Here is a 27,013-nt window from a genome sequence, read left to right on the forward strand (position 1 = left end):
GACTTTTTTTTTTCTTTGTTCGCATCTCTTGGGGAAGGGATTAATGTCAGCGTTGGAGACATGCAGGGTTTTGATTGACTGAATTTGATGAAGAAGGACACGTCTTAGTTCTTACAAGTGGTAGCCATGCAAAACTCTCTCATATATATATCAACATTAACTGTATCATCATTTAATACACCTTTTTTCTTCTTGAAACGACATCATTTAATACACTGATTGAACCCTCACCTCTCGTCAAACTATTCCATCTTTTACTAGTAAAAAAAATTCCGTTTATTATTATTATTATTTTTTTAACTATAAATTCCAGTTAATCTATAAAACATGTATAAATTGCACAAATCACCTTATGATAGTTGTTATTACTGCTAGGGTAAATTTTCAATTGTAAAATACCAAAAAACTACAAGCTCTAAATTTTCAACGGTAAAAATTAAACTCTCAAACTTAAAAAAGTATATATATTTGAAATTTCCCCACATTTTATTGAAAATAACTTTTTTTTTGTTGTATAAAAAGATAATAATACATACAACTAATTAATAAGTTTATATTATTAAGTGGTTAAAACTATATATATGTTCACATAGACATTTTCTGGAATAATAGATGACGAATAGTTATTTGATTGAAGACTGAGAAATAGTACGTGCATGTGCATGCATGCATAAGTTTGAACACAAAGCCACCACCGAATCACTACAAAAATAAAACACAGCCATCGAATCACTACAGCTACAATACAACACCCAATCACACGGCACTAATATTTTATCACAAAACACTGATCATGGAAATATAGCAACACAATTTTACGACTTATGGGGGAACAACGCCACCCGGACCGCCGCCAACTCCGCCGTATCCACCGCCAACACCACCGGGAGGACTGTTGCCTCCAATACCACCAGCATCGCCAATCCCGTGCCCAGGTAGGCCGCCGAGCCCGTGCCCAGCCAGGCCGCCTATTCCACCAGCTCCACCAAGCCCATGCCCGGCTAGTCCGCCTAGCCCGTGCCCAGCTAGTCCGCCAAGCCCGTGCCCAGCTAGACCGCCTATTCCGCCGCCAACTCCTCCAGCAGGAGGAGCAGCTCCTCCGCCACCTATGCCGCCGAGGCCACCGCCACCGGGAAGACCAGCTCCTCCGCCGGGGCCACCCAAGCCAATTCCGCCAAATTTTCCGAACCCAGCGGCACCACCAATTCCGCCAAATTTTCCGATCCCGACACCACCACCAAGCCCCGGCATTACGCCCATTCCCGCGTACCTATTAAAATACAAATAAAATATTAAATTGAAAAATATTTAGTATTTTACCAATCACTCCACTAATCAGCTATTAAAATACAAATGAAATACTAAATTGGAAAATATTTAGTATTTTACACCTCACCACCCATCATCTCTAGGTGACAGTTAAATATTAGATCTTCCACTATTTAAACCGTGTAGGTAGTGGTTTATCATTAAATGAATCACTGAAAAATCTAAAAAACCTAATGTTTGTTATTTTGTACGTGGGTAAAACATTCAACCTTCTACCTATTCAGAAGTATGCCTCTTATATTCGAGTACCATTACTTTAATAATAATCATTAAAAGAATTTTCCGTTTCTACATTTCTCTCTTGCCTGTACGAGAAGGATAAATTCTAAGTTAAGTATTTTTATATTAAATTTACTGTTAAATTTAACTAAGTTTAAAAAATTACACGTTTTTAGTATTTAAAATTTAACTTAAATTTTGAAATAATAAACAAAAATTAGATAACAAAAGATTGAAACGCGTTTATAGGCTTCATTTTCTTAATCTTAAAAACTCGTAACCCAAAAATTAATTTTAGATTTAATGATAGTTAGTTTAGTTAATTAAAGATTTAAGAGTACCCGCCCATGCCAGCGAAGCCGCCAACTCCGCCGTAGAGAAAATTCTTCTGGTCACGAACAGCATCCCCAATATCCGCCGGTAACTCCGCCGCCTTCACTTCAACGGCATCGACGAGCTCCATCTGGCCACCACCGGGAACCTGGCGAGCCGCCGTGGCCACCGCCGCAACGGCTGCCAACAGGAGCATTACACACAGCTTGAACATCTCCATCAATTGCTATTATTTCTCTCTGAGATGTGTGTTGCATGGAGCGGGGGAGGGGGATTATATATAGGGAGGGAGGCCCTGGGAATTACAGTTGAAGGTGTAATTGAATTGAATTGAATTGAATTTAGGGCACAGGACTGCGCGATCATCGTCGTCTGGGAAACGCAAATTTCTTCAATTTTCTGGTCTGACGATTCAGAGGGTTAGTTGGAATCAAAAGAAGAGAAAATTTATGGAGCCTCCACTCACTGGAGAATTGGCATATCGATTCCTTTCCTTTGCATGCCCGGAATTCGCCGCATCCACAGCCAATGCCTTCTTCTCGGGTTACCCGATCTATACCCACAGGGTCGGTTCACAATCGGGTGCGGATCCCACGTCAGTTTAATATTCTTTTATATTATTATTTATAAATCTCAGCTTTTAAATTTCATGGGTTGGGTTTTAATTTTTTTTTAAATTACTTTCAAATGTGCTGTTTAATCATTTAAGTAGGTATCTCTTACTAAATTGTTCAAGGATAAGTAGCTAACAAGTTTTAAACGTATCATATTAGAGTACTCAAAAGGTTCATGGGTGGGGCGGTGGAGATTGGGTTTATCCCACGGAGAATTTTCACGATATCTTTTCTTGTTTTTGAAATTTTTACTTAATTGCTTAATTTCTAAGGTCTAATTATCTCAAATATATATATATTAAGTGGATGGACAGAGAATAATATCTTGTAATACATGTATACCTAAAAAATAATGTAATTATTTTAAAGTGTGTATATATTAAAAAAAATGACGCAAGGCGGGTGACAGGAACGACGCCCCCTTTCCATATATAGGTGGTGGGGAAATTTTTTTCCCCATCCCAACCCCAACCCCATTTAGGCAAGTCCCCTAGGGGACGGGGCACAGAGGCAAAATGAACATCCTTATCGGTGAAGACCGAATATTATCATCATTCATCACCACCATTAAAAAATTGACAACGTATTATTAAAAAAAACTATATTTTTGTATGTATCTCTCGATTGTCAAACATTTAATGGTGACAAAGACAATATTAGTTTTTATTGGTGAGGGGTCAAATATTTTTCTTTATTGGACATTAAATTTGGAGATCTTATTAAAGCCTTTCAGAGAAGAATACCCTGCTTTTCTAGGATCAAATTTATAATTTAACCTTTAATATTCAACTTTGTTTGGGCTATTAACATCTTTTAAGTTTGTATGTATTCATCTTTAGTTTTTATGTTTCTTTTTTGTCTCATACATTTTAATATAATTAAATATATATATATATTTAACTTTAAATATACCATTATTTTACGTGGATGATAAATGTAGTTTATGATAAGTCTACATAACATAAATTTGGTGAATTAAAAACAAATTTAGATGAGAATTAGACTCAATAAAAATAAATAATTACCACCAAAATCAATATGTAATAAAAGATGTGTTTGAGAGTGATTTTGACATGAACATAATTAGATAATTGATCTCTACTATTTTTTCTAGATAATTGACTTCAAACCTCCCTATCCAATCTGAGAAAAGAAAATGTTGTTATTTATTTATTTATTTTTGAGAAATTGTTATTTAATCTATCAAGAAACTTCCCAAGAGTGTGTACGTTGAGAAACTTATCGTATAAAGTTATTAATCTATTAAATAGAGATGCAAAGGCAACTTTTTAAAAAAAGAAAAAAACGGGCGTAACCGCTCAAACCGTTAAAAAAAACCTATACGTGGAAGGAAAAGGAAGGGAGAAAAAAAAAAAAAAAACTCATCTCAAATTAGGGTTTAAGAATTGGCGCCTTGAGAGTTTAGCCGAGACTGAATAAATTGTATTCGGAGCTCGACCCAATCGTGTGATCGAGAAAATGGCAACAGTTGCTGCTTCAAGAATTGGATCGGTGCTACCCCGGCCGGTGACATTTGTGACCGGCAACGCCAAGAAGCTCGAGGAAGTTCGAGCAATCTTGGGCAGCTCCGTTCCTTTCCGGTCTCTCAAGCTTGACTGTAATTCTCTCACTCTCACTTAATCCTAATTTTTTGTTCTTTTGTATATTCGATTATGGTTGATGGATTGCCACGAACAGTGCCGGAGTTGCAAGGCGAACCAGAAGATATATCGAAGGAGAAGGCTCGGCTGGCTGCTATCCAGGTGCACTTTCTTCTATATTTTTGTTATTCGATTAAGAATCACTTCAGATGAATCAATAGATTAGAGATAGTTTATTTTCTTTGACTGATTTGGAGGTGCCGGTTTTGGTAATTGGAAGGTTAATGGGCCTGTTTTGGTGGAAGATACGTGCCTCTGCTTCAATGCTCTGAAAGGTCTTCCAGGTATTCAATGTTTTCTATCTTCTCTAATCCCCCTCCCCAAGAGTGTTTACGTCGATCATTGACATGGTTATTTGTCACTGTTTCAGGGCCATACATGTAAGTTGCTACATTTTCAATCCCCCTGCTGAGGTGAAGTTTTGTCTATTATTTGCATTTCTATTGAACCATAGCTATGAGATATCATTGAGATACATGTTTAATAAAGTTATAGAAGAATTCAATTGAAGGATCCATCTTGTGGGAGAAAGGGGTCTTTCTCTGTCCAGGGATGGCACATCTTTGAAGGAGAAGTAGAACTTAAGCCCTGCCCTTTTCCTTCGCTACTAGGAGAGTCCGTTACTTCTATTAGCGCCGGACCTTGAGTTGAATTGATCGATCCCCTAACTACTCAATACTCTGTTTTGCATTTATTCAAATTTAGCTATACTTCTTTTTGCCCACCTCCAAACTTTAAACAAAATTCATCGAGATCTATCCAAGATGCATATTTTACGTTTTTAATCATCTGGTGTCTTTAATTTTGCAGCAAGTGGTTTTTGGAGAAGATTGGCCATGAAGGTTGTACTCATATACTAGCCTTTATATCATTTTCTTTCACTATTCATTTAGTGTTAGTGAAGTATGCTAGTCATTGTGACATAATGCTTATATTCCTCATTTTTTAGGTCTGAACAATTTGTTGATGGCATATGAGGACAAGTCAGCATATGCTCTATGCATCTTTTCATTTTCTCTTGGGCCTGAAGCTGAACCCATCACATTTTTGGGAAAGACTCCGGTACGGAATTGTATAGTTAACTACCCAGCAATGTTTCCTCCAATCAGCAATTTTATTTAATTATCTCAATCCAAACTAACTTTATTTAAAGTCTGGTTATTTTTATTCTAAATTTAATCTTTGACGCGACATTTATCAGCTTCATTATTTTTTTTTCATAATTTATATGCACTTCAAATGTGCATCTGTTAAATAGTAATAGTTTTTTGTTTCTTGTGTTGAGTATTACTTACAGTTCATTTAATTTTTTAAACTGAGAGTTTGTGAGAACTAATAGCCAGAGTTTAGTACTAATAAAAAAAAAGTTGGTGCAAGAGCGTTAAACATTGCTTGATGTTCTTAGGAGATGTACTTATTGATTCTGTTGCTAGGATCATGAGGCACTTTTATTGGTTCATAAAACGTGACATCCATGTCCTTTTCTGGTTGATATTTCTCTAAAACATTGAAATACAATTGGGTCAACCTTAGGAACAGGGTTGCCCACTCACTTAATGGTAGATTATTAAACTCCAGTTATCGGCTGAGCGAGTTTAATGATTCTGGGGAGTAGTTTTGTGAGTTACTTTAGATCTAATCGACTTTTTGTATAACCACTCCACTGATAAACTTATCTAACAAACTCCTCAAGCAATGACTGATATGTTGTTAATATGCTATTAATACTGCTAGCATTTATGCTAATAGTAATCCTACCACACATCCTCCTTTCTGTTGTTAATATGTTGTTAATATGTTGTTAATATGTTGTTATTTAAATAGGTTGTGGCAAGAGGTAAAAGAGGTTGAATTTATGGATGTTTTATTATATGGATAGCCAAAACGAGAACCTCAGAAAGGGAATAAGTGTTGGATCCTCATTCCTCAAGATGAGTCAATAGGCCTCACTGAAGCTCAAGTTAGTTGTAGAAGATCTCTTAGTTTCTCACTGTTGGAGGTAATTCCTAGAGAAAAAACCTTCTGAAGACAACCGTTAATGCAAATGGCAAGAGGAATATGATTCTTTATTTTTATTTTTTTTTGTCCCCATAGGAAGGAGGCAGAGAAATTAAAATATCAGAACTTCTGTCGGCAAGGCTATTATTTTGGTTAAATATAAGTTGAGAGTTCATTCCCCACTTGGAAAACTTGAAACTATTATGAGATAGTGCATTTTACTTTGTGGCTGGGTATTAGTTTGGTCAAGAGAGAATTGAAGTTGATTGTGTATAGTGACGAAGATTATTGGTCATTTGGCCTTAAGGCAACCTGCAGTATGATTGCTTTAAGTTAACGACTGTCGGAGCGGCTTGTGAAGGAAATATTTTGATGTTTGAGTGCAACATAAAAAAACATTGAAATCACTTTAAATTCTGTCACGTTAGCGGTGTCAAAGACCATCCCAAGGGTGGATTCCCAGTCAAAAGTTCTATTGATGATGATCAACAGTTGAGCACCCCATAATTTTTTGTCTAATCAGTGATAAACAAGTCAGAATACCTTTGTCTAACACAGGAAGGTACAGATAATCACGGGTACTGGATTATCAGTGCTTGGACGGTAATGCTATTTCTTTTTCAATTTCTTTCCTTGTACATGTTTGTCTAGTTTGTTACACATTATTGATCTCAGAAAATTTTGTTGTCGTCTCAAAATTATACTGTATGAAAAGGAGCTCTCTGGATTCCTTCTGTGTTGCACTGAAAATTTGTCCTCATGATTTGTTACATTAGGGAAAAATTGTTCTTCCGAGGGGCCCTAATAATTTTGGTTGGGATCCAATTTTTCAACCGGATGGCTGCAATCAAACGTAAGCTTGTTCTTTTCTCTCATTGTAGAATCATACTACTACTAATTCATAAAAGTTATAAATTTTTATGATTGTTATTTGTTTTCTCAGGTATGCTGAAATGCCCAAGGAAGAAAAGAACAAGATATCTCATCGATACCGAGCCCTTGCTCTGGTGAAATCTCACTTTGCTGAAGCTCATTACACCTACCAGAGCCAAGAATAAAGGTTGTCTCTATCTTGTCCTGCCATTACAGACTATTTACAAGCCTTTTGCAGCAAGTGCTGATAATGATATCTAGAGTTTTCTACACTGGTCTCTGGGAGTTTAAGATATATTGCCATGGTGGGGTTTTTGGGTTTAATGCTCTTCTAAAATTTAAACTCAGAAACCACACCTTGTCATATGTGATAAATTACAGTTCTTTATGCATGAAATGAAAGATTAGATTAGAAGATGGATAAGAAGGAAATAGGAAATACAACAATAATTGTTATGGAGTATATTGCTTTCAATGCAATGAATTGGGAGAAGAACAACTCAGCATCTTTAAAGTGCATGTCTGAGGAGTTTGCATTTGTAACTAAGTGAAAATTCATCCTTCTACTTCTGTCTCCTTGTACATATCCATTTGGGAAAAACTTTTGGGCCCAACCCACATGCTTCCACATTGGTTTTTCCATCATCCAACGCTGGAAATCAATACTCTCCACTGTTCTTATGATATCCTTTCTTGATCTGTTCATTTGGAGAGGCCCCATTTGCCTGATGCCTTCTGTTAAGACTAGGACATAATTGTCATTAGAATCAATTTCCCCCCAATTATCCAAGTGAAAAAAATAGTTGTATTATTATTATGTTGTCTTGTGTTCTCATGTCAATTTTTGACAGGTCTTAGTTATTCAAAGTTGTCATGTGTATCTTAATAAAGTCTTATTTAGGTCTAATTTCAATTTGGTTTCTATGCTATGAATCAAAGAGCATAGAAACATAAGTATAAACACTTGAATTTCTACCTGGGTTGAAAAATAAAAATTTTAAAATACTGTTTTAGTTCCTATACTTTAGCTTTGTTTCATTTTGGTCCCTATACTTTTAAAATGTTCATTTTGATCCAATGTTCGTCTTGGTCCCTATATTTTTTTATAAGTGACCACTTTGGCCCATTAATTTTATTTTTAATCTCATTTTTTCTATCACAATAATAACACGAACATTACACTTAATTTATTAATTGAAACGTAACCATGAGTTTATATTAAATATGAGTTCCGTTATGTGTAGAATTTGTATAAAATTTTGAAAATAGGAACTAAAATAATCATTTTTAAAAGTACAGGGAACAAAATGAATATTTTGAAAGTATAAGGACTAAAATGAATTAATGTTGAAAGTATAGAGATCAAAATGAATATTTCGAAAGCACAGAAACTAAAATAAATCAAAACTAAAAATATCGAGACCAAAATAGTATTTTAACCCAATAAAGAAGCGGGAAACCATGTGGTGGGGGCGAGGGCGAGGCACCAGAGTATAAGGTGGTGGAAGGTTGCTTTGTTTGATTCTATGGTGTTCTTTCAACACACTTATCAGTTGTAAAGTGGGGCATAAGCCTACCAATGTGTACATGTCTTCCTTTATTGGTAGAATAGTCATCAACTGAATTTAGTTCTTGGAATGAATAATATCACTTTGCAATACTTCCTAAAAACATTTGCTTCATCCTCTTCGTTTAAGACGAATTGGATTCTCATCAAAGAATTGGTTATTAAATTGCTGACATTCTTGAATGAACCGCATTTTCATTTTTTTTGTTATAGCATTTATTCTTTTTTTTTTTTTAATATTTACCAGGTATTTGAACAAGATATAGTGGAAAAGAGGAAGGTAAGTATGTGAGTGAAAATGTAAATTGATGTTGTTCGTGGGTAAAATTAAGAAGTAAGTAATTATGTAACAATTGAAAATGATAAGTAGATTTATATTTTCTAGATGACATGATTAAAAAATAAAATAGTCCTTTTCGTTATGTTTTGTACTCATTTATTGAATGGATAAAATATTATTTATTACCATTCATATCCCTTATAATGTTGAAAATTGATGATTGTGATCATGTCAACCATCTTGGTATATGTCAATGAAAAATCAAAGCTTTTTAAATGTAATGAAAATGATTATTCTTATTAGAATTCATCATCCTCCAAAAATGGTCAAATGTTTGATGCCCTATAACAAAGGGCATGGAGTTAATTTTATACCATGAACTCTTCCTTGCATAGCTTATTTATTTGGTGTTGACTTTGACTTCTAATTTGACCACTCCAACAAAATCATTTTAGTTTCCTTGTAGTAGAGAAAAATGAACCATGACCAAAAAAAAATCTCAATGTTCAAACATCATTTGTTTATCATAAAGGTACCTTCAATAACTACTATGCCTTTTAACTTTGTGCTTATATTGATTCACAATCAAATTTATTGAAGGTCTAAAGTTCTTCCTACTAAATATTAACCCGACATGTTAATCTAAGTATGGTTCAACTGGGAAAAGTATATATTTTCGATCAAAAAGTTGGAGGTTCAAATCTTCACTGACCCAATGTATAAATTCTCTAAAAATTTATTTGAAAGGATGAAACCCCAAGTGAAATTTTGATCCAAATTCACAGCTGGTCATGTCTTTGTCTTTGTGGGAATCAAACTGTTATTTTTCCCACCACTTTAAAATTGAAAAGGGTATCAAAATCCCAAGCTTTATTTGGAGGGGAAGGCCATAAAGGGAGAGGGAAAAGGGCAATGATGATGACTTGGTAGCATGTGGGTTGGCACATGCAAGAATTATCAACTGCCACACTCCTAATTGAAAGTGATTGCAATAACAAAACAACATAATCTTATTGAGAATCTAACTCCATTAATCACAACCAAAAAGTTTTAAAAGCCCTGCCTTTTACTGCTAAAAAGTGAACTCTCCACAATTTAATTGGCTTGGTCCCTTTTGTTTTAGAAAATATAATTTACTTCTAATCACTTTACTTCATAAATTCCTTTTCCCCTTTAATCTCTTCTTTTTCATTTGTGAATTTGAAATCTCGACACAAATCTTATCAAATTACAGAGCGTGTGAGAGTAAGAATTTGCACATATTGTTGTATAAAAGCTTTAGTAGCTTTTTGAAGATTCTTTTGTTTGTTAAAAGTAGGTTTCTTGTAAACAATTTTATTCTCCCCATAGTTCTTTTGTGGTAGATATTTAGTTAAGATTGCAAAATCATTTTAAAAAGTAGAATAAAAGGTTGATTTTTATATGTATGGATAGAAAGTTAAAAACAAAATTGCCACAAAATGGGGCCTAACATATTTAATCTGTCTATCCATAATTCTTTATATTTATGATTTTTGTGAAAAGGAAATACATGAGTATTTAAAACTCAACCAAATGAATTTATACCACATCACTTCTCAACCAAGAATAATTAAAAAAGAGAAGAAGTAGGTGAAAGATGGACAAGGGCATATCAACAATATTTGCTATAATCTTGAGCAAACTTTTGCTTCAATAATTCAATGTTTGACAAACATACTATAGCTTGTATCACTAGACAGAACAAAAGTGTAAAATGGGTGAAAAAAAAAGAAAGAACAAAAACACTCCAACAAGAACCAGAAGACAGAACAATACACATAAAAGAGTACCAATGATAGTTGAAGGAAGAAGAAGAAAAGTGGGAGGAAACTGAGAAGGTAATAAAAAGAACAAGAACAACGCTTCCGCACCTGCTTGTTGAATGGCAATTGTGGCTTTTTTAAAGATGAAGCAGGCCGAGGTTGAGCCATTGATTTCAGAGTCTCAACAAACAGCAAACTGAAACTGGGATGAGTTCAATGGGAAACGTCTCTGTGATGAGACGACAGAAAATGTACACTTAGTTTTCAGATGTGGCAGAGACAGAGAGGATTGGAAGGAGATATCAATTGATAGAATATGGATATTGGGGTAAGGCTATTGTAAGTAAATATTTGAAAAATTCACAGGAAAATAATAGAGGGAGGTTCTGTGACCGGCGGCCGGAGCGCTAGCAGGGATGGCCGCGGCGGCAGGAAAGCGCTCCGGCGCTGGATGTTATGGAAGCAACCATGGATGAGGATTTAGCTCCCAAGCTTGAGGCTCTGGCGTAGCTTGCTGAGGCCCCTGCACCAGATGGAGTGAAGAACGCACCATTCAACAATAGGTCTCCTTCTGATCTCCAATTCCAGCTTTTCCACTCAGTTTCAGCTGTCTCAACCCTCTTGGTCACCTGCACAAGAAGTAAAAAAAGAAGAGAAAAGCTGAGCCTAAGATTCTCGACTTTTGTTTATGAACTTGTAAATTAACGCAATATTCAGCGAGTAGCTATCGATATTAATTGAGGAAGAAATAACATTACACTACCATCCAACTTAAAAGTCTAAGCTAATCTTAACGGAATTTAGTACCTCTTTTGCAAAAGGATTGGTTGGGGCAGCATATCTGTTACCCTGGCTGTTGATGGTTGGGTTTGCACTTCCACCGATGGCATACATCTCCCAATGGGTATAATCATTGTTCACCACATGGAAGTATCCGTGTCTGCACCTGAATAATTGATGAAATTGATTCTATTTTGTAAGATTGGAAACGGGGTTCAGTTGTTCTTATTGTTCTCTTGCTTCTAAATAGCCAAACATTGTCGTTTAGCAGGCTAGAGTGTGTTAACCCAATATCTGTCCGTTGTCTTGTTTCTCTCATCACGTTTCAGGAAACTATGATACTTTAAATGAATAAACGACAAATAATAATCAATAATAGTAAATTGTACCTTGGCATTCTTTGGATGAGGCCTTCTCCAAAGTGATTGTAAGCAATGGTCACTTGCATTTGTTTGTCTCTTACATAAGAGTCACTGTGCCCCAATAACATTACCTGTTTATTAAATAACGTTATGTCTTTGGAAAGAAAACTTATTGAATGTGACGGTCAAAATGTAACTACCCTCTAATAATCGTTAGATGCAAATTAAGAACCTATACACTTCTTAATAACCATTCGGTAAAGGTTGTTTCGTAACACCCCCCAATAATTTCTCCTCTGAGAATGGTAAAACTACGAACTTGAGTAGAGGAATGGAGTGAAGATATACCTCATTGTGGTGGGTGAAGTAATTGCTGGTGATGGTAATTGCAGTGGATCCCATCACAGCATCAACGAGTCCATCAGCACAGTTAGAAAGTGAATTGTGATCGATCCAAATATGACTCGACCCAAAAATGGAAATGGCATCCCCATCAGCCATTGTTCTCCACCCAACATGATTGGGCGAGCTTCTTACCATGGCGTTTCCAGTGGGCTTGCAGTCATGGATGTTCAGACCATGAACAATGACATTGGTCACAAACTGGATTGTTATGCAAGCGCCATTGGCAATGTGAACATTGGCCCCACGGGCATCAATTGTCTTGAAACTATTCATGATCAGCTCCTGTTTCAGCTGTATCACCATGTCCCTTTTGAACACAATCCAGAGAGGTTCATCCTGGATGACCGCATGGCGCAAGGTGCCGGGCATTGGGTTGACCGGGTTGTCGTCGCCGGAATCAGTGACGACGTAGAATCGGCCGTCCCGACCACCGATGGCATTCCGGCCGAAGCCAATGCCACAATCTGCCAGACGTTTGCGGTTCTGTTGCCAATTGGGGTCGCAACGCCAGCAGTCATCAATGGGATTGCCAGTTCCACATGAGAAGAAACCGAGCTCCCTCCTAGCAGTGGCATTGCGGATACTCCTGTTCAAGTATATATTGTTTAACTGTGTTAACCTTCCACTTTATAAAACTTTTACAGAATTAAACAACTATAGACAGAAATAACAGCAGAAAATCTTGGTTGCAGCGTCGGTGATTTCTTATATAACTAAAACAAAAACCAAACAAGAGGGGAAATGATGGGAACCATAGGAAAAAAGCAATTCCATTTGTCAATTTGTGGAAGACTCTTCAGTTTGATGGGTGAAAGTTTGGTGGCCTTTTATCTCGGGTCCTTGTCGCCTGATGGGCCACGTTAATGGCAGTTGCGACTTGCAATAAACTCATCCAAATAGGCTAAATTTAATTTTCCTCATTTTACAGACCCACAAGGACTGGATAACAAGATCCTATGAAGTGTCCTGTTCCGAAATAAGATCAAATGGTAAAAACAAAGTAAAATAGACAAAGCTGTCGACGGACGCCTAGTTGCTGCAAATCTAAGGAGTCGTTAAAGAGAGACGGATAAAATTGGGTGATTCCAACTCTAGAATCAAGATTCAATTATAGAAAATCTGCCGACGACAGAAAAGCTACCAATTTTTTAAGGTGGGTTTGCAAAAATTTGGTCAGAAGGACAGTTTTACTTAATTTTCCTTGAAAAATTGATCGAGGCCGTTGAGCATAATCTGCAGTCAGAGATTTTCCCTAAAGATTATTCAAATTCAGACTTTACATGGTATTATTTCACATTTTTATTATCTATATGATGATGAAAAGAGGACCCACATGTCAACCATAGCAGCGATCTCTTCTGGGTTGTCCACGGCATGCTTGTTATCGAGAGCCTCAACCTCGTCCAACCTGAAATTACCATCACAGATCCAATAAAAAATAAGACCCCCAAAAGAAAAAAATGAAATGGTAAAATTTAGAACCGACAGTTGATAGGCACGATATCGATTCTTGGCAGGGACAATAATGCATTTGTGACCAAGACAGCAGCACATGCAATTTGGGAAACTCCAGTAGCCAGCAAATCATAAAGTAAAACGTGGCAGATGCACAAAGCGAGTGCAAAAGAGAGGGTGGGCTAACGCGTTTTTCTTTTACTCTTTTTTATTACCTACACTGTTCAACGCCGGAGAAACTATTTGAAAAAATTATTGATTTAGGCTGTCATATTGTAGTAAAATTTTATAGTTCCTCTCTCATAAATCCAACGGTGTAAAATAGTCATATTGTGGCCATCTCTTCCAATAATAATAATTCTGTATTAAATAAAACTTTAAAACTATATTTATATCAACAATTAGCAGACGCATATAAAATTTAAATATACATGAAACGTTTATTAGAGCAGCCACCCCACGAAAGGCCATGGTTGGAAAAACCGTTAAAATGGCCTTTTCTAAGACAGAATATGGTATAGAGCGAGCAAAGGAGAACTGCTGGAAAAGTTTTCTTTTTATTTATTTATTTATTTTTAATATAAAAGGGAAGAGTTGCAAATATGGGAGGACGCCCAAATTTGTTACTGCAGGGGAGGAATCCAAAGAAATAACGGGTAACGAAATAAACGGTTCAGATCCAGGGATCTAGATCTAAACGATCGAGATTGACACAAGAGTTGGGGGAAAATAGTACGAGATAAAAGCCCAATATTGTAAATAAATAAAGAACGAAGGCCTGAAAACAGACGGCTGAGATCAGTTAAGAATAGAGGGAGGTGGGAGGGTACGTAATTACGTCGGAAGGTTTTGGTTAGGTACTGAATCTGCCGCATTTATTCTTTCAACTGAGTTTATTCATTATATTATAAAGAAAAAAGGTATTCACCTCACTGCCATTGATGAGTTGCTCGAGCTCTGCAACATCTCAGTTGCCCCATTCCTGCAAAATTTATTGAAACCACAAGTTAAGAAAAGGAGGAATTAAAGTTTGAAGGAAGACAAGAGGTTATTCAACTGATCTCCGTCCATCTTCCTCGCATTCTCTCTGTACTGAAATGTTTGGTAGGTCGGAATGTACAAGACAGTAACAATCAAAATTCAGGTTCAAAGAACGAGAGCCATTTCCTCGAAGGAAACAGAAATTCCGCGGCTCAAAGGACAGGAGTCGTAAATGAGAAGCGGAAAGAGAGAATTAATTAAAACTCTGGACAATACGGCATTAAATGGCGATGAACAATAAATTAGATCCCAGGAGGATTCGATTAGAAGAACATTCAACATTACAAACAAGAGGACTCTAAAATTGTTCAAAAAACGAGCGTCTAATCACATAATGTAGCTTAAATCCACACCGAATCAGGAAGAACAAACGAAAACTCATCGGGATCCCCCGGATACAGAGCAAATAACAGAGAAGGAGGGGAAATCACCGGCGGAGGACAAAGATAAGATAACAAATTAAAAACCGAACAATTTCTAGAGCGACAAAGAGAGAGAGATTCATACTGAGTTTGAGAAATTTCTTTGGGAACTCTGGCAATTGTCCCGACGAACAACATGAACACCACGAGAAGAACCAATCGAATCCATTTTCCAGACGCCGCCATTGCTACTCCTTCCTCTCCAATTCCGTTTGCGTCCAAATGCAGACACAAATTTTCAGAAATGGGAGCGAAGAAGACGAAGAAAAAGGAGAAGAAGAAGAAGAAGAAGAAGAAGAAGAAGGCAGTAATGGAGTCAGAGTAAGCTTCCAACGAAATGGCTTTTTTTTATAGACTTTCTCCAAAATTATAAATAAATAAATAAACCAATCCAACCGACGTCAACACCGTTAACTCGGTTAGGTCACCTTTTAATCTTCATTCACATTAGAATATAACCTAACCCACCACCACTGTATATTTCCAATTTTACCCTCCGGTTTAACTTTTAACCACCGTACCACTCCAACATGGTTTCTACGCTGCCGCGCACGTGCGAACGTCGGCGCTCACGTGCGAAATTTCCTCTCTCCCGTTACGTCCAACGGCTCCTAAACATTGACCGTTTGACCATCGTTCCCTCATCCGTCACGAAATCAGAACCCAACTCTTCTTTTTCTCTTAATTTAGGTATAAGTCAATTTAAAAATTAATATTTATATTGGGTTTCTTTCGTATTTTAACTCCTACTTTCTTTTGTCTATCAAAAGTATTTTATTTTAGCTTATAAATTTTGTCTTTAATCTGTATACTGGATGGTTAAAAGGCAATCATCTATTTCTTGACAAAAACTTAATTCAAAATTATTGCTAATTTTAGAAACCAATCGTCTCAATCTTTAGATTGAATCACACTTTAAATTTTGATACCAATCAAACTTTGCTGTGTGAGTTTGTTTCATTTTTATCCAATATTAAGGACAGTGACGGATGCCCTTAAACCCAAGGTTCAAGGAGATTGAGAAATTAAAAAAAAAAAAAATGGCGCGGCAGACAGGGGATTGAGAGATTAGAAAAGAAAAATTGAAAATAAAAAGATAAAACTGGCTCTCCGAAGGCTCCACCCTAGGCAGCAAGGGGGCTGGGCAGGTGTTTCGGCCCTAAACCAACATAAAATTTTGAACTGAGAGTTAACAAATATAAATATATTCTAAGTTGAGGGGGCTCGAGCTCCCTGGCCCACACTGAATCCGCTCCTGATTAAGGACGTAAACAAATGTTAATTTTGTGGTTCACTTTAGACAATGCGTTCTTATATTTTGTGATCTTCGTATGAAATATACTTATTTAAATATTTAAGATGGTATAACCATACCTTCTAGGAGATGGACACTAAGTTTAAGTTCACTATGTTGCTCAGGTGTGTCACAACTAACCTGAATTATAAGATATAAAAACAAAAATGAAAAAATGATCTAACTATAATAAATATTACTTTAGTGCTTCTATTTTAAACTTTTCCTCCATTTTAATTTATATACTTTCAAAACGTTTATTTTGGTTATCGTATTTTTAACTTTGATTCATTTTAATCATTATATTTTCAAAATATCTATTTTAATCGTTGTACTTTTAAAAAGTGACAATTTAATCATTATTTACAAAATTTCAAGATAAATATAAAATTAAAATAAATAAATAAAATAAAAAATACATCGAAGAAAATATACATTTTAAAAAGATAGGATTGGAAATGAAATCAAAATAATAAATTTTTTCTTTTGATGGCGAAATCAAAATAATATTTAAAGAAAGTAAAAGGTTAATTAATTTGAGACAAGAGAAGGGAGATGGGATGGAAAATGTACGAAAGGGGTTACGGAAAAATGGTTATTTTGCTGAGATTAAGGAATGAAAAATGGGACAAGGGAAAATAATGGTAATAATAATAATTAATTAAAGTAACCACATAATAATTGGGGATTGTTTGGTTGACACGTAATACTCCCCCTCCCTCGCTAATCACGGGGTTGCGGCAGGTCGTGAATCAAGGGATTTTATTGGCTCACAGCTACCCCTCTTTCATTTTTTATTACTTAATTATTATGCTTCTTTTACTTTTACTTGTATATATATGATATATCCGAGGTTAAAAAGTGAAATTTTTTATTCCTTTGTTCCTTTATTTTTTTTATTTTTATATTATTTTTAACGGTTTTATGTTTGAGTTATTTTGATCTTTGTACTTTTAAAATACTATTTTCTTATCCTCTACTTTTAAAAAATAACAATTTTAATCCATATTTACAAAATTGTAAGATAAATTCTACGTATCAAAACGAGCACAACTCAGCGGTAATTAACAAATATTTTCAACTAAGAGATCGTGAGTTCGAAATCCTAGCCCATATGTTGTAGAAAAAAAAGATTATCGAGTGTTGTAGTATTGTGAAAATAATAGAAAGATAATTTTAAAAATAAAATTAAGGGACCAAAATGTCACACCTCAAGAGTACAAGAACCAAAACAGATATTTTTAGAGTGCACACAATCAAAATGAATATTTTGAAACCACATAAACTAAAATGGCCAAAGCTAAAAATATAGAGACCAAAGTAGGATTTTAATTTTATTTTTATCTCAATTATTTCTCGATCATAATTGTAGTCATAAATTTGTACCAAACGGTTTTTATTCTATATGGACTTTTGTAAATAAGGACTACATTTATCACTTTTTAAGTATAGAACAAAAACATATATTTTAAAAGTATGAAAATTAAAATGAACAAAAAAAAAAGTACGAAGATCAAAACGAACCTATACCAGAAAAGTATAGGGATGAAAATAGTGTTTAATTAAACAGGTAGACGTGTTTAAGGAGGGATATTTCTTTTCAATTTAATCTCTATTTAAAAAATAAACGAATTTAGCCCTTGCGAAATTTGGCATCGGCTTTAAGAATTTGACAAATCATATTGGGCTTTTATTATTAGGTTTTAAATTTTGATTTGGTGGTTGGTTGTTATATTTATTTTATTTTGATTCTTTAAATTTTTAAATACCTATTTGGTTGTTTGATATGTGCATGTTGTTCTCCATTTATTTGTTATTCAAAAAAAAGTAAAAAGAAAGGTGTGGCTGTATTTCTAGCCGCATACGGTAGCTAGATTAGGTGTTGAATTCAAATATATATTTTAATTTTATTATTTATTAATGAAAATTAACAATCTCTTTCGAATTTATGATCTCTTGGTAGTTCAAATTAGTGAAAGTCAACGAAAATTATAGTAAATCCATATTAATGTGTCGTTGTAGAAAAGAAACAAGAATTATAGTATTCTTTTATACAATATTTAAGAGTTAAAAGTAAAAAATTTATAACTTGAAGGACTATATAATAAAACGTTCATAAATTAAAATGTCTTACACCATTATTATGTTATTTAATTGGAGGATGTACTATTGAAGGACTTCATTGCCTGCAATAATGGAAATAGTTTTAACTTGAATTATAGGTGTCATGAAAAATGACAAAAATATATTAAATTTAAATCAACCAAAATTATTTTTCTTAAAAGAAACAATGTACTTGCTAATACTGGCTTTAGTGGGTCAGATAATCCTAACATTTTATAAGAATCCAATGGCAATTTTTTAAAAACGGTTATAAAGAAATAGAAAATTATTTTGAAATTATTTTCCCTATAACTTTTACTTAAAACATATCGTTAAAAACACTTTTTATCTTTTTTGTCCTTTAAATTTATGTACTATTTTTCGAACCTCAAACTTTTGAGGACATATATGATTACTTGTAAGTAAAGCAATTTGGTTTAAAACATTCACATAAGACACTATACAACTGTTACATTTTTTGTAAAGCACTTTTGTATCGGGGTAGTTATATATAACAATTTAGCACATATAACACAAGCACCTCTCAGCCAAAACGAGCTTAACTCGGTAGGAATTGCCATATACCTCCAAATAAGAGATTGTGAGTTCAATTTTCTACTCCACATGTTGTACTAAAAAAACTCTCAAAATAATTGTAAATCGAGCCTAAGAACTTTCAAAATCCTACTCTTTGTGATGTAGTTGCAGAAAAAAAAACTCCATTTACCACCCATTATAATTCCTTTCTATTTTTCTCTCGAACATGATAATATTGAGTGAAAAGTGATTTTAATCCTAACAAATATTTTTATCATGTCAAAAATACTGTCAAACATAATATAATTTAATTTAGGTGTAATTTTATAACTATCAAGACAAAGATTTAAATCTTCATCTTTGTTGAATTAAAATAAAAGAGGTGTAATTTTCACTTTTTAAATTTTAAAGTGCTATTAAATTTCACCACTGTAACTCAAACTTTAGGGTTCAATTCTAACGAAATTAAAATTTGTTACATTTTTTTTTACTTAAAATAAACCAGCAAATGGGAATTAAATCAAACGGCTGGAATTCACTTGGAGGAGATCAATCTTTTACAGCTCAACGCGTGATCGCATGAAATCGGCGCAGGCAATCCGTACCCGATCCGATGCGTGGCATCAGAGAATGTTAGTGGGTTTACGTTTAACTAGAAATATAGAGACATGTGAAACCGAGCATCTTGGAGAAATTTGTCTGTAAAAAGTAATTAACACGTGTAATTATCTTATTGGTTTTTCTATAAACAAATGACGGTCCCGTATTTAGTTATTATTTGCGCAAATACAAATCGAATATCAGAATTAATCCAAGATAAATTACAAATTTAGTATTTCAAAAATACATGAACTTTTACAAGTATTTACTAAGTTTATAAGCTTTGAATGCCGAGCCAATTTGAACATAGTTCGAATATCTATTATCATTTTAAATGTCGATGATTCGATTTCTATTATTGTAATTGTTGAACTAAAAAAAATTAATATTACATTTAATAGATTTTTTAATTTTAAAAAGTGATTAATAGTTCTACGAACTTTTAGTATATAATAAATACATGTTTTATGGGACATTTTTTAAATTTTAGAGATTTATTGGACACTGTATTAAAGTTTAAAAATCTATTAGATACGATATTGATAGTTTACTGAATTTAGAAACATAACAAATATTTTTTAAAATTGAGAGACTTATTAATTACAACTCGTAAGCATAACCTACACAAACACATGTTGTATGGGCCGAAATCGAAGCAGTGGAGAAAAATATATTCTACATCCTCATTTTAAAATGATAATCTATGAAGTAGTGCCCTAAATTCTTTTTGCATTCACAAATTCCTCAGCTAACATATTCAATTGAGTAACTTTTAAGCAAAATGAAAAATATAGAATTCAATTTAAAAAAAAAAGGGGGTCTTTGATGCTTGCTTCATGGACTCTTGGCATTAATTGGCATGTAATTTGGGTCTTTGCCAATACTCAAAACAAATTCTTTCTTGGGAATCAAATAAATAATCCAACCATTGATGAACAACCAAAACATGGCCTTAATTAAATTACTCTCTAATCTAATTAATTAATATTGCTTGGATGAGAGGGAATATCCAAAAAAGAGAGGATGCATTTTTTCCCCTAAATTAAGAAAATGAGAGGTGAGAGTAATTGCTTCAAAATTTAGTTGACATTAGTTACAAGACTTTGTCTTTTACAATTACTAATCCCAAAATAATCTTATTTCTATTTAAAGGGCTGATAAAAAAAGTGATGATTTAAATTTTTTATAGACAAATCTCGTCAAATATTGTCAAAGGTAAATTCGTTATAAGAATTTGTTTGGGGGATAATTTTAAGTGGTTTTAGTGTTGGGTAAAACATATGGTACGTTAAGTTAAATAAAATTTCGTTTCAAATTACTTTGATGTGTAAAGTCTAAAATCCACTCCATAGTAGATTTTGAGACTGGGTTCTTCGAAATTTTGGTATATCTTTTAATAGCTTCTAAAAAACATGAAATGAGAAACAAGAAATAATAAACTAAAAACAAAACATTATCAAACACGACAATATCCTTAATCACATTTAGTATTGTAAAAATTTCAACCCTACTCCAAATTCTTAATCTATTTTTAAACAAAAATTGTTTGTTGTTTGTTAACAATTTTTGTTAAAATGTGTAGAGCTAAAAAAAATAAAATGAAGAAGATAATTTTATAAGTGAACCAAAAAAAAAAGGTTTACTTTGCTTCTTTTGAATATCTATTTTTAAGAAAAGGAAATAATTTGTAAAAGTATGATGAACCAACTGACTCCGGGAAGTTGAAAATTGCAACTCCCTTCCAGACATTTACATTTCTACCCTCGTCATAAGACACATTTTACACAAATTATGAATTACCAACAAGCAAAAAGACCATTGATTACGTGGTGGTTATGGGGTTTGACTTTTTTGGTCAATTAGTTGAAATAAAAAAATTAGTAAAAGGCATTTTAATAGCAAACATAAATTTATTGATTGGAGGAGGTCCAAAATCTTTTAGGGTTAGAAATTAAATAGTTAATTTCAACCACCATTTTGAATATTTAAACTTCACCACGAGAAGTTGGAAATTCGATTCAATCTATGTTTTCATTCAATAATAGGACAACTTTATCCTTTAACCGGTTGAATTATGTTTAAATAGACAATTTATTTTATTCCTCTTAGATAAAATAGGTGAAACTTTAAAAAGAAATTAATATATTAATAATTATAACCGAGACAAAAATCAATTAATCTACCCTCTTGGGGGAGAAGAAAGTAATAGCTACATGTAATAAAAAATAATTAAAAAAATCTCAATATCTTCATCCCTCACCTATATCCAAAACATAAATTTCTTATCCTATAATGTTATTAAGAAATTTATCATTTTTAATTTCAATATAGAAACACATAATTCATATATTATCATTTATAAAAAAATATGAAAAAATCTTCACAAAAGTTATCTCAAAGTTTCATCGTATTTTCTTGAAAAAAAAAGTGGTAAATTTATAATTATTTTAATTAAAAAAAGGGTTGAAATGCAACACACCGATCAAGCCTTAAAATTTGCCAATCTTGAGGAGCCAAAAGGTAAAGCCTTTGCTTTTGTAGGCTTTATTTCCACTCAATTGCGCCTTTTTTTTTTTTTACATAAATCAAAAGTTAATTTATGGATTTTGTAGGCCAAACTTTTGTTACCAAACAATAATTTGAATATGTGATGGCTCTAATTTCTTAGTTTATATTTTATTTTGATATTTTAATTTTTATTCTTATTCTACTTTGGTTCATAAATTTTCTATGTTTTAATCTTTCAAGTTTGAATGTACTTTTCTAGTAATCATTTAACAAGAATTCAACTCAATTTATAAATTTAATATCTAATTTATCATACGTGATTTAATATTTTTATTCATATAAATAGTTAACCATGGACGATATTGAAATACAAGTGTATAAGTCAAATTTTTATGTTTTGGACATAGGTGAGCGACGGAGATATGGAGATTAGGTAAATGGAAAATACAAGTCTATCCTTTGAAAAAAAAAAAAAAAGCGTACAAGTCAAATTTTTATTATATAGTTTGTTGGAAACAATTGACGGGATAAAAACTAAATTTCTCTTTGTAAAATTCATATACTAAAATCGAATATTAGAAATTTTAATTACTAAAATAAAATTAAAAAAATAATGACCAACATTTTGATTGGTTTGTTCTGGAAAACAATTCTAAAAATTAGTTGATTTGGATTCGTGTGAAAACTTCCATTGTCTCTTATAAAATGAATTTTATGAAAATTGTCTCCTTCACACCAAATCACTTTTTTTATTCTCCAAATGAAATTGGACGACCAAAGTCACCTTAAAAAAGACACACCACACATTGTCGTCCTAAATTTTAACTTTAAAATTATAATTTCATCCGTTTAAATTCTAAACTTAAATATATAGAGAAATCAAATTTTCTTCAAAATTAAATTAGAAAGCTATTAATTAATAAATTAGCACAAATCTAAACGAACAAAGCTCTCAAAATCAAGCAACAAAATTACTAAAATCCAACCAAAACACCAAAATCTATTAAAAAAATCCAGTAGGTAAAAACTTCTTAAACTGATCCACACAAGTGCATGCCCTATTTAATTAAAAAAAAAAAAGAAAAATCCTACAAAGCAAAATTTTACTCCAGTTACAAGAACAACACTTTCAGTTTGAGCATCAATGACCTGTGTCAAAGCTTCAAATTAATCTAACATTATATTCTAAAAAAAAAGACCAATTTTGACAAAATAAAAGTGGAGATTTGGATTTTTAACTGAAGGAAGTTACAAATCTTCCCACCGTCGCACTACATTTAAGTTGATGGTTAAATTCGACTAATAAATGAACCAAAAAAAGAACAAATTGATGGAATAAAATAAAGTGGGTAAAAAATGAGTATTATGGCCTTTAAATTAGGGACAAAGTGTGATTAGCTTTTAAATAAAATCAAGCTTTGTACTACTTTGACCACACTTCAAAATCTGTCATTTGCACAATGATGAATGAACGAACGAATGAATTAGGCCTTTTGAGCTGCCTCCCAATATTCACTAATGAATTGCCCCTTGGCCATGCCCTTGTCTCAAAATTACCCACATTTTTCTCTTCCCCCAATTATTCTTACGCACCCCCAAAAAAAGGAAAATCACCTATGTCGTTTAAACTAAAACAAACTTTTCTACTTGTGTTAGTTTCCCAAAAAAGTCGGAATACTATTCTGGTTCACTTACTTTTGTTCATTCTAATCATAACGCCTATTTTGATCCTGTATTTTAAAAAGAGAATGTTTTAGTCCCTTTATTTCCTTTTTTATATCATTTTTCGATTGCACGACATTATGTTCAATAAATTTCTTTAAATATAGCAATAATTTTGACTTAAATAATTTTTATTGTGTATATAATCTGTGTTAAAATTATGTATATAATGACAAAAATAATCACTTTTTTTAAGTATATAGATCAAAATGAACGTTTTGAAAGGTATATAGACTAAAATGAATATTAATTGAAAAAAAAAATAGAGGCTAAAATAGACCATTTAAAAGTACATAACCAAAATGTACTAAGAAGTATAGCAACAAAAATAATATTTAAATCCTTAAAAGTTTATTTTTCTAACTTCGTTTCCACATGAGAGTTCATCTTTAGAACAACGAAAGTATTTTCTTTTCTTATATCTCTTTATGAAGTACGAGTGAGATTATATTTTAGGGCCGGGAATCCAATTTAATTTGTGTTTAAACACAACTTTATGGATTAATTTCTAAAAATTACTTTTAAGGAGTCAGTTTTTATTATAATTGTTATTTGTAAGTATGAACAAATGATGGAATTATTGGATTGTTTTTGCTTCCTTAGATGTTGATGGGAATTATTTGCTTGTTTCCTAAAAGCAACTTTTATAGTACAATTTTCAAAAATTACATTAGAGAAAACTTTGCAATGCTTTCAAATATTAAATATTAAATGACCTTACACTCCAACTCCAATAAAGAAAATACATAAATTTAGGTATACTTTTGAAGTGGACATCTAAAATTCTCACAGAATAAATGCTATCCAAAAATCAAGCTTCTCCCCATTTTTCTTTTTTTTTTTTTTTGACATGTGAAGAAATATTAAAATAAAAAACAACATAATATTTATGATGCAGTTGGCATTGAACTCGAATAATAAAGAAAGAAAATGGAGAAAAAAAATAGGGTGCTATGTAGATTGACAATGGCATTTGAGTTCACACAAGAACAGAAAACTCTTTTTTCAAACCCAAAAAAAAAAAAAAACAAATAATAATAATAATAATAATAAATAAATAAATAAAACAGAACTCATTTAAGGCCTACGTTTGAATTTTCCAAACTCTTTGGTGGAAACAGCTACATTGTTCTAGGCTAATAGGTTTATGTATTTTTTTTCTAAATATTTTTTTTAATTTTTAAGGTTATTTTTTAAAATTTAGTCCATATTATTTTTAAAGTTTTAATTTAAGCTAGTATGACCTAGGCATTTGCTCGTTTGTTTAGATGAGAGGTTTAGATTTCTACTTTCATATTTCGTTATTTTGTTTTACTTAAAAAAATGTTCAATTTAATTCGTTTTAAAATTCTGGTTAAAATACTATTTTAGTCCATTTACTTTTAAGTTTTGGTTCATTTTAGTCTTGTACTTCCAATTTTGATTCATTTTAGTCTGTATACTTTCGAAATATTCTGTTTTGATCCTTTTAGTTTAAACATAACACTACAATCAATATGTTCCATGAAATATAAATACGGCTTAATATTAAAAGGTTTCCGCTATGTGTAAAATTTTTGTAAAAATTCGACCGAAATAATCACTTTTTAAAAATATAAGGACTAAAACGAATATTTTAAAAGTAGGTGAACTAAAATGAGTTAAAGTTGGAGTCCATGAACAAAAATGAACCTTTTTAAAGTAAAGGAACTAAAATGAACAAAAGTTGAAAGTATTAGAACCAAAATAGTATTTTAATTTAAAAATTTTAATTATATACATAATATGATAATTAGACTTTTTTTTTTTTTTGAGTAAATGGTAATTATACTCAGTTTCTAATTTTTCGTCTAAATTTTAGGAGTTGGCAATATTTTTAACTTCTCTTTCTTTTAGTTAAGTTTGGAGAAAATGTAATTAATACTTTTTTAACCAAATATTGAGAAAAGGGAAAGTAGAGAGGAGAAATAAATGCAAATGAATAATTTATAAGGGGGAGATGTAAATGAAATTTAAAAGCATAGGCCGATTTACTTGGTGAAACTGAGATATCATAGCCGTTGGCTTTGACTGCCAAATAAAAATTTGCCCCAAAATAGGAAAAATTACCCAATATATATATATATATATATATATCGGCCTTTGAACACTATCTAATTTTCTCTATTCAATATAAGGTAGAAATCTGATGGATGAGTAGGCTTCCCCTTTCGATTCACGTGATTTGGGACACGATGGGAGTTTGCATGCCTCGGTAGGAAAGAGATCACCAGAGTATAGCATAAGATTGCCTTTTCTTGCTGCCATGGGGTCGACCAGTAAACAAGGTAAACCCAATGGGAACCAAAAAACGGGAGGGTACCGCATTGGACAGAAGACGATCCAAAAAAGGAAGGCTCACCCTTATTATTAGGATATCGAACCATAACTTTTGAGATGATAACGAGGGCCTTATACATTATTTGACTATATTTGAATTCACGTACTTTTGACAACTTAATTTAGATAAATCGTCTCATAATGTTCTTGTTTTTATTTTTTATTTTTTGAATTTTTTTTGTAAGATATATATATTTGATAATATGGGAGAAAAACTCAAGTATTATGGTATATATTTCATTCAAAACTAAATCATGTGAATAGTATGGATCTCGAATAATTAAATAATATGTATATTGATTATGTCGCAAATATTGATGGAGAGAGTATGTAGTATATGGTTGATAGTGAAATTTTTCATGATATATTTTTCCTTTTTTGACGTCTCGAGGCGAGGGATCGAACTTACAACATCTTGTTTGAAAATTTAAAACTAAATATATATATATATATATATATATATATATATATATATTCTTTTGATACAACAATTTATAAATATAGGGATTGAACTTCCGACTTCGAAGAGAGTAAATACATGTCAATTACCGCTGAGTTATATTCATGTTGGCACCATTAATGAGTTAAATGTTGAATTCATTGACAAACAAATAAAGCTGATTTAGCGAGTTAGACCATTGGTTTAAACTTAATTAATTTCTAAACCAAAAGGGAGGCAGAGGATAATTAAAATGTTAGATTTTGAAGATACCAGCTTTAATTTGAGTGAGTCCCACAAAATTGTATAAGTTAATCAATCACCTATGA

General features: G+C 32.6%; 3 protein-coding genes across 4 annotated transcripts; 1 reads left to right on the forward strand and 2 right to left on the reverse strand.

Annotated features, from left to right (window-relative positions):
- Nucleotides 1-613: 613 nt before the first annotated feature.
- LOC111015993 (glycine-rich protein) lies at nt 614-2,227 on the reverse strand. The gene is made up of 2 exons (XM_022291214.2): nt 1,890-2,227; nt 614-1,270 (listed from the first exon to the last, which is right to left on the reverse strand). The coding sequence occupies exons 1-2, from the start codon at nt 2,099-2,101 to the stop codon at nt 823-825; spliced, it is 660 nt and encodes a 219-aa protein (XP_022146906.1). The 5' UTR covers nt 2,102-2,227; the 3' UTR covers nt 614-822.
- Nucleotides 2,228-3,851: 1,624 nt separating this feature from the next.
- On the forward strand, nt 3,852-9,016 carry LOC111016105 (Inosine triphosphate pyrophosphatase family protein). 2 transcript variants are annotated; one of them, XM_022291388.2, is made up of 9 exons: nt 3,852-4,113; nt 4,194-4,258; nt 4,377-4,440; nt 4,527-4,536; nt 4,967-4,998; nt 5,106-5,218; nt 6,931-7,007; nt 7,098-7,214; nt 8,842-9,016. In XM_022291388.2, exons 1-8 carry the CDS (start codon nt 3,975-3,977, stop codon nt 7,210-7,212), a joined length of 615 nt encoding a protein of 204 aa, XP_022147080.1. In that variant the 5' UTR covers nt 3,852-3,974; the 3' UTR covers nt 7,213-7,214; nt 8,842-9,016. The 2 variants fall into 2 exon arrangements, with proteins under 2 accessions (XP_022147080.1, XP_022147079.1); XM_022291387.2 differs by lacking the exon at nt 8,842-9,016 and having other exon boundaries at nt 3,854-4,113; nt 7,098-7,597.
- Nucleotides 9,017-10,505: 1,489 nt separating this feature from the next.
- LOC111016150 (putative pectate lyase 8) lies at nt 10,506-15,461 on the reverse strand. Its single transcript, XM_022291458.2, has 7 exons — nt 15,209-15,461; nt 14,589-14,642; nt 13,539-13,613; nt 12,149-12,791; nt 11,828-11,931; nt 11,466-11,604; nt 10,506-11,287 (listed from the first exon to the last, which is right to left on the reverse strand). The coding sequence occupies exons 1-7, from the start codon at nt 15,307-15,309 to the stop codon at nt 11,066-11,068; spliced, it is 1,338 nt and encodes a 445-aa protein (XP_022147150.2). The 5' UTR covers nt 15,310-15,461; the 3' UTR covers nt 10,506-11,065.
- Between the last annotated feature and the right edge of the window lie 11,552 nt (nt 15,462-27,013).

Source organism: Momordica charantia, assembly GCF_013281855.1.
Source record: "Momordica charantia cultivar OHB3-1 chromosome 5 unlocalized genomic scaffold, Mcharantia_2.0 BLBB01000005.1, whole genome shotgun sequence".
NCBI lineage: Eukaryota > Viridiplantae > Streptophyta > Magnoliopsida > Cucurbitales > Cucurbitaceae > Momordica > Momordica charantia.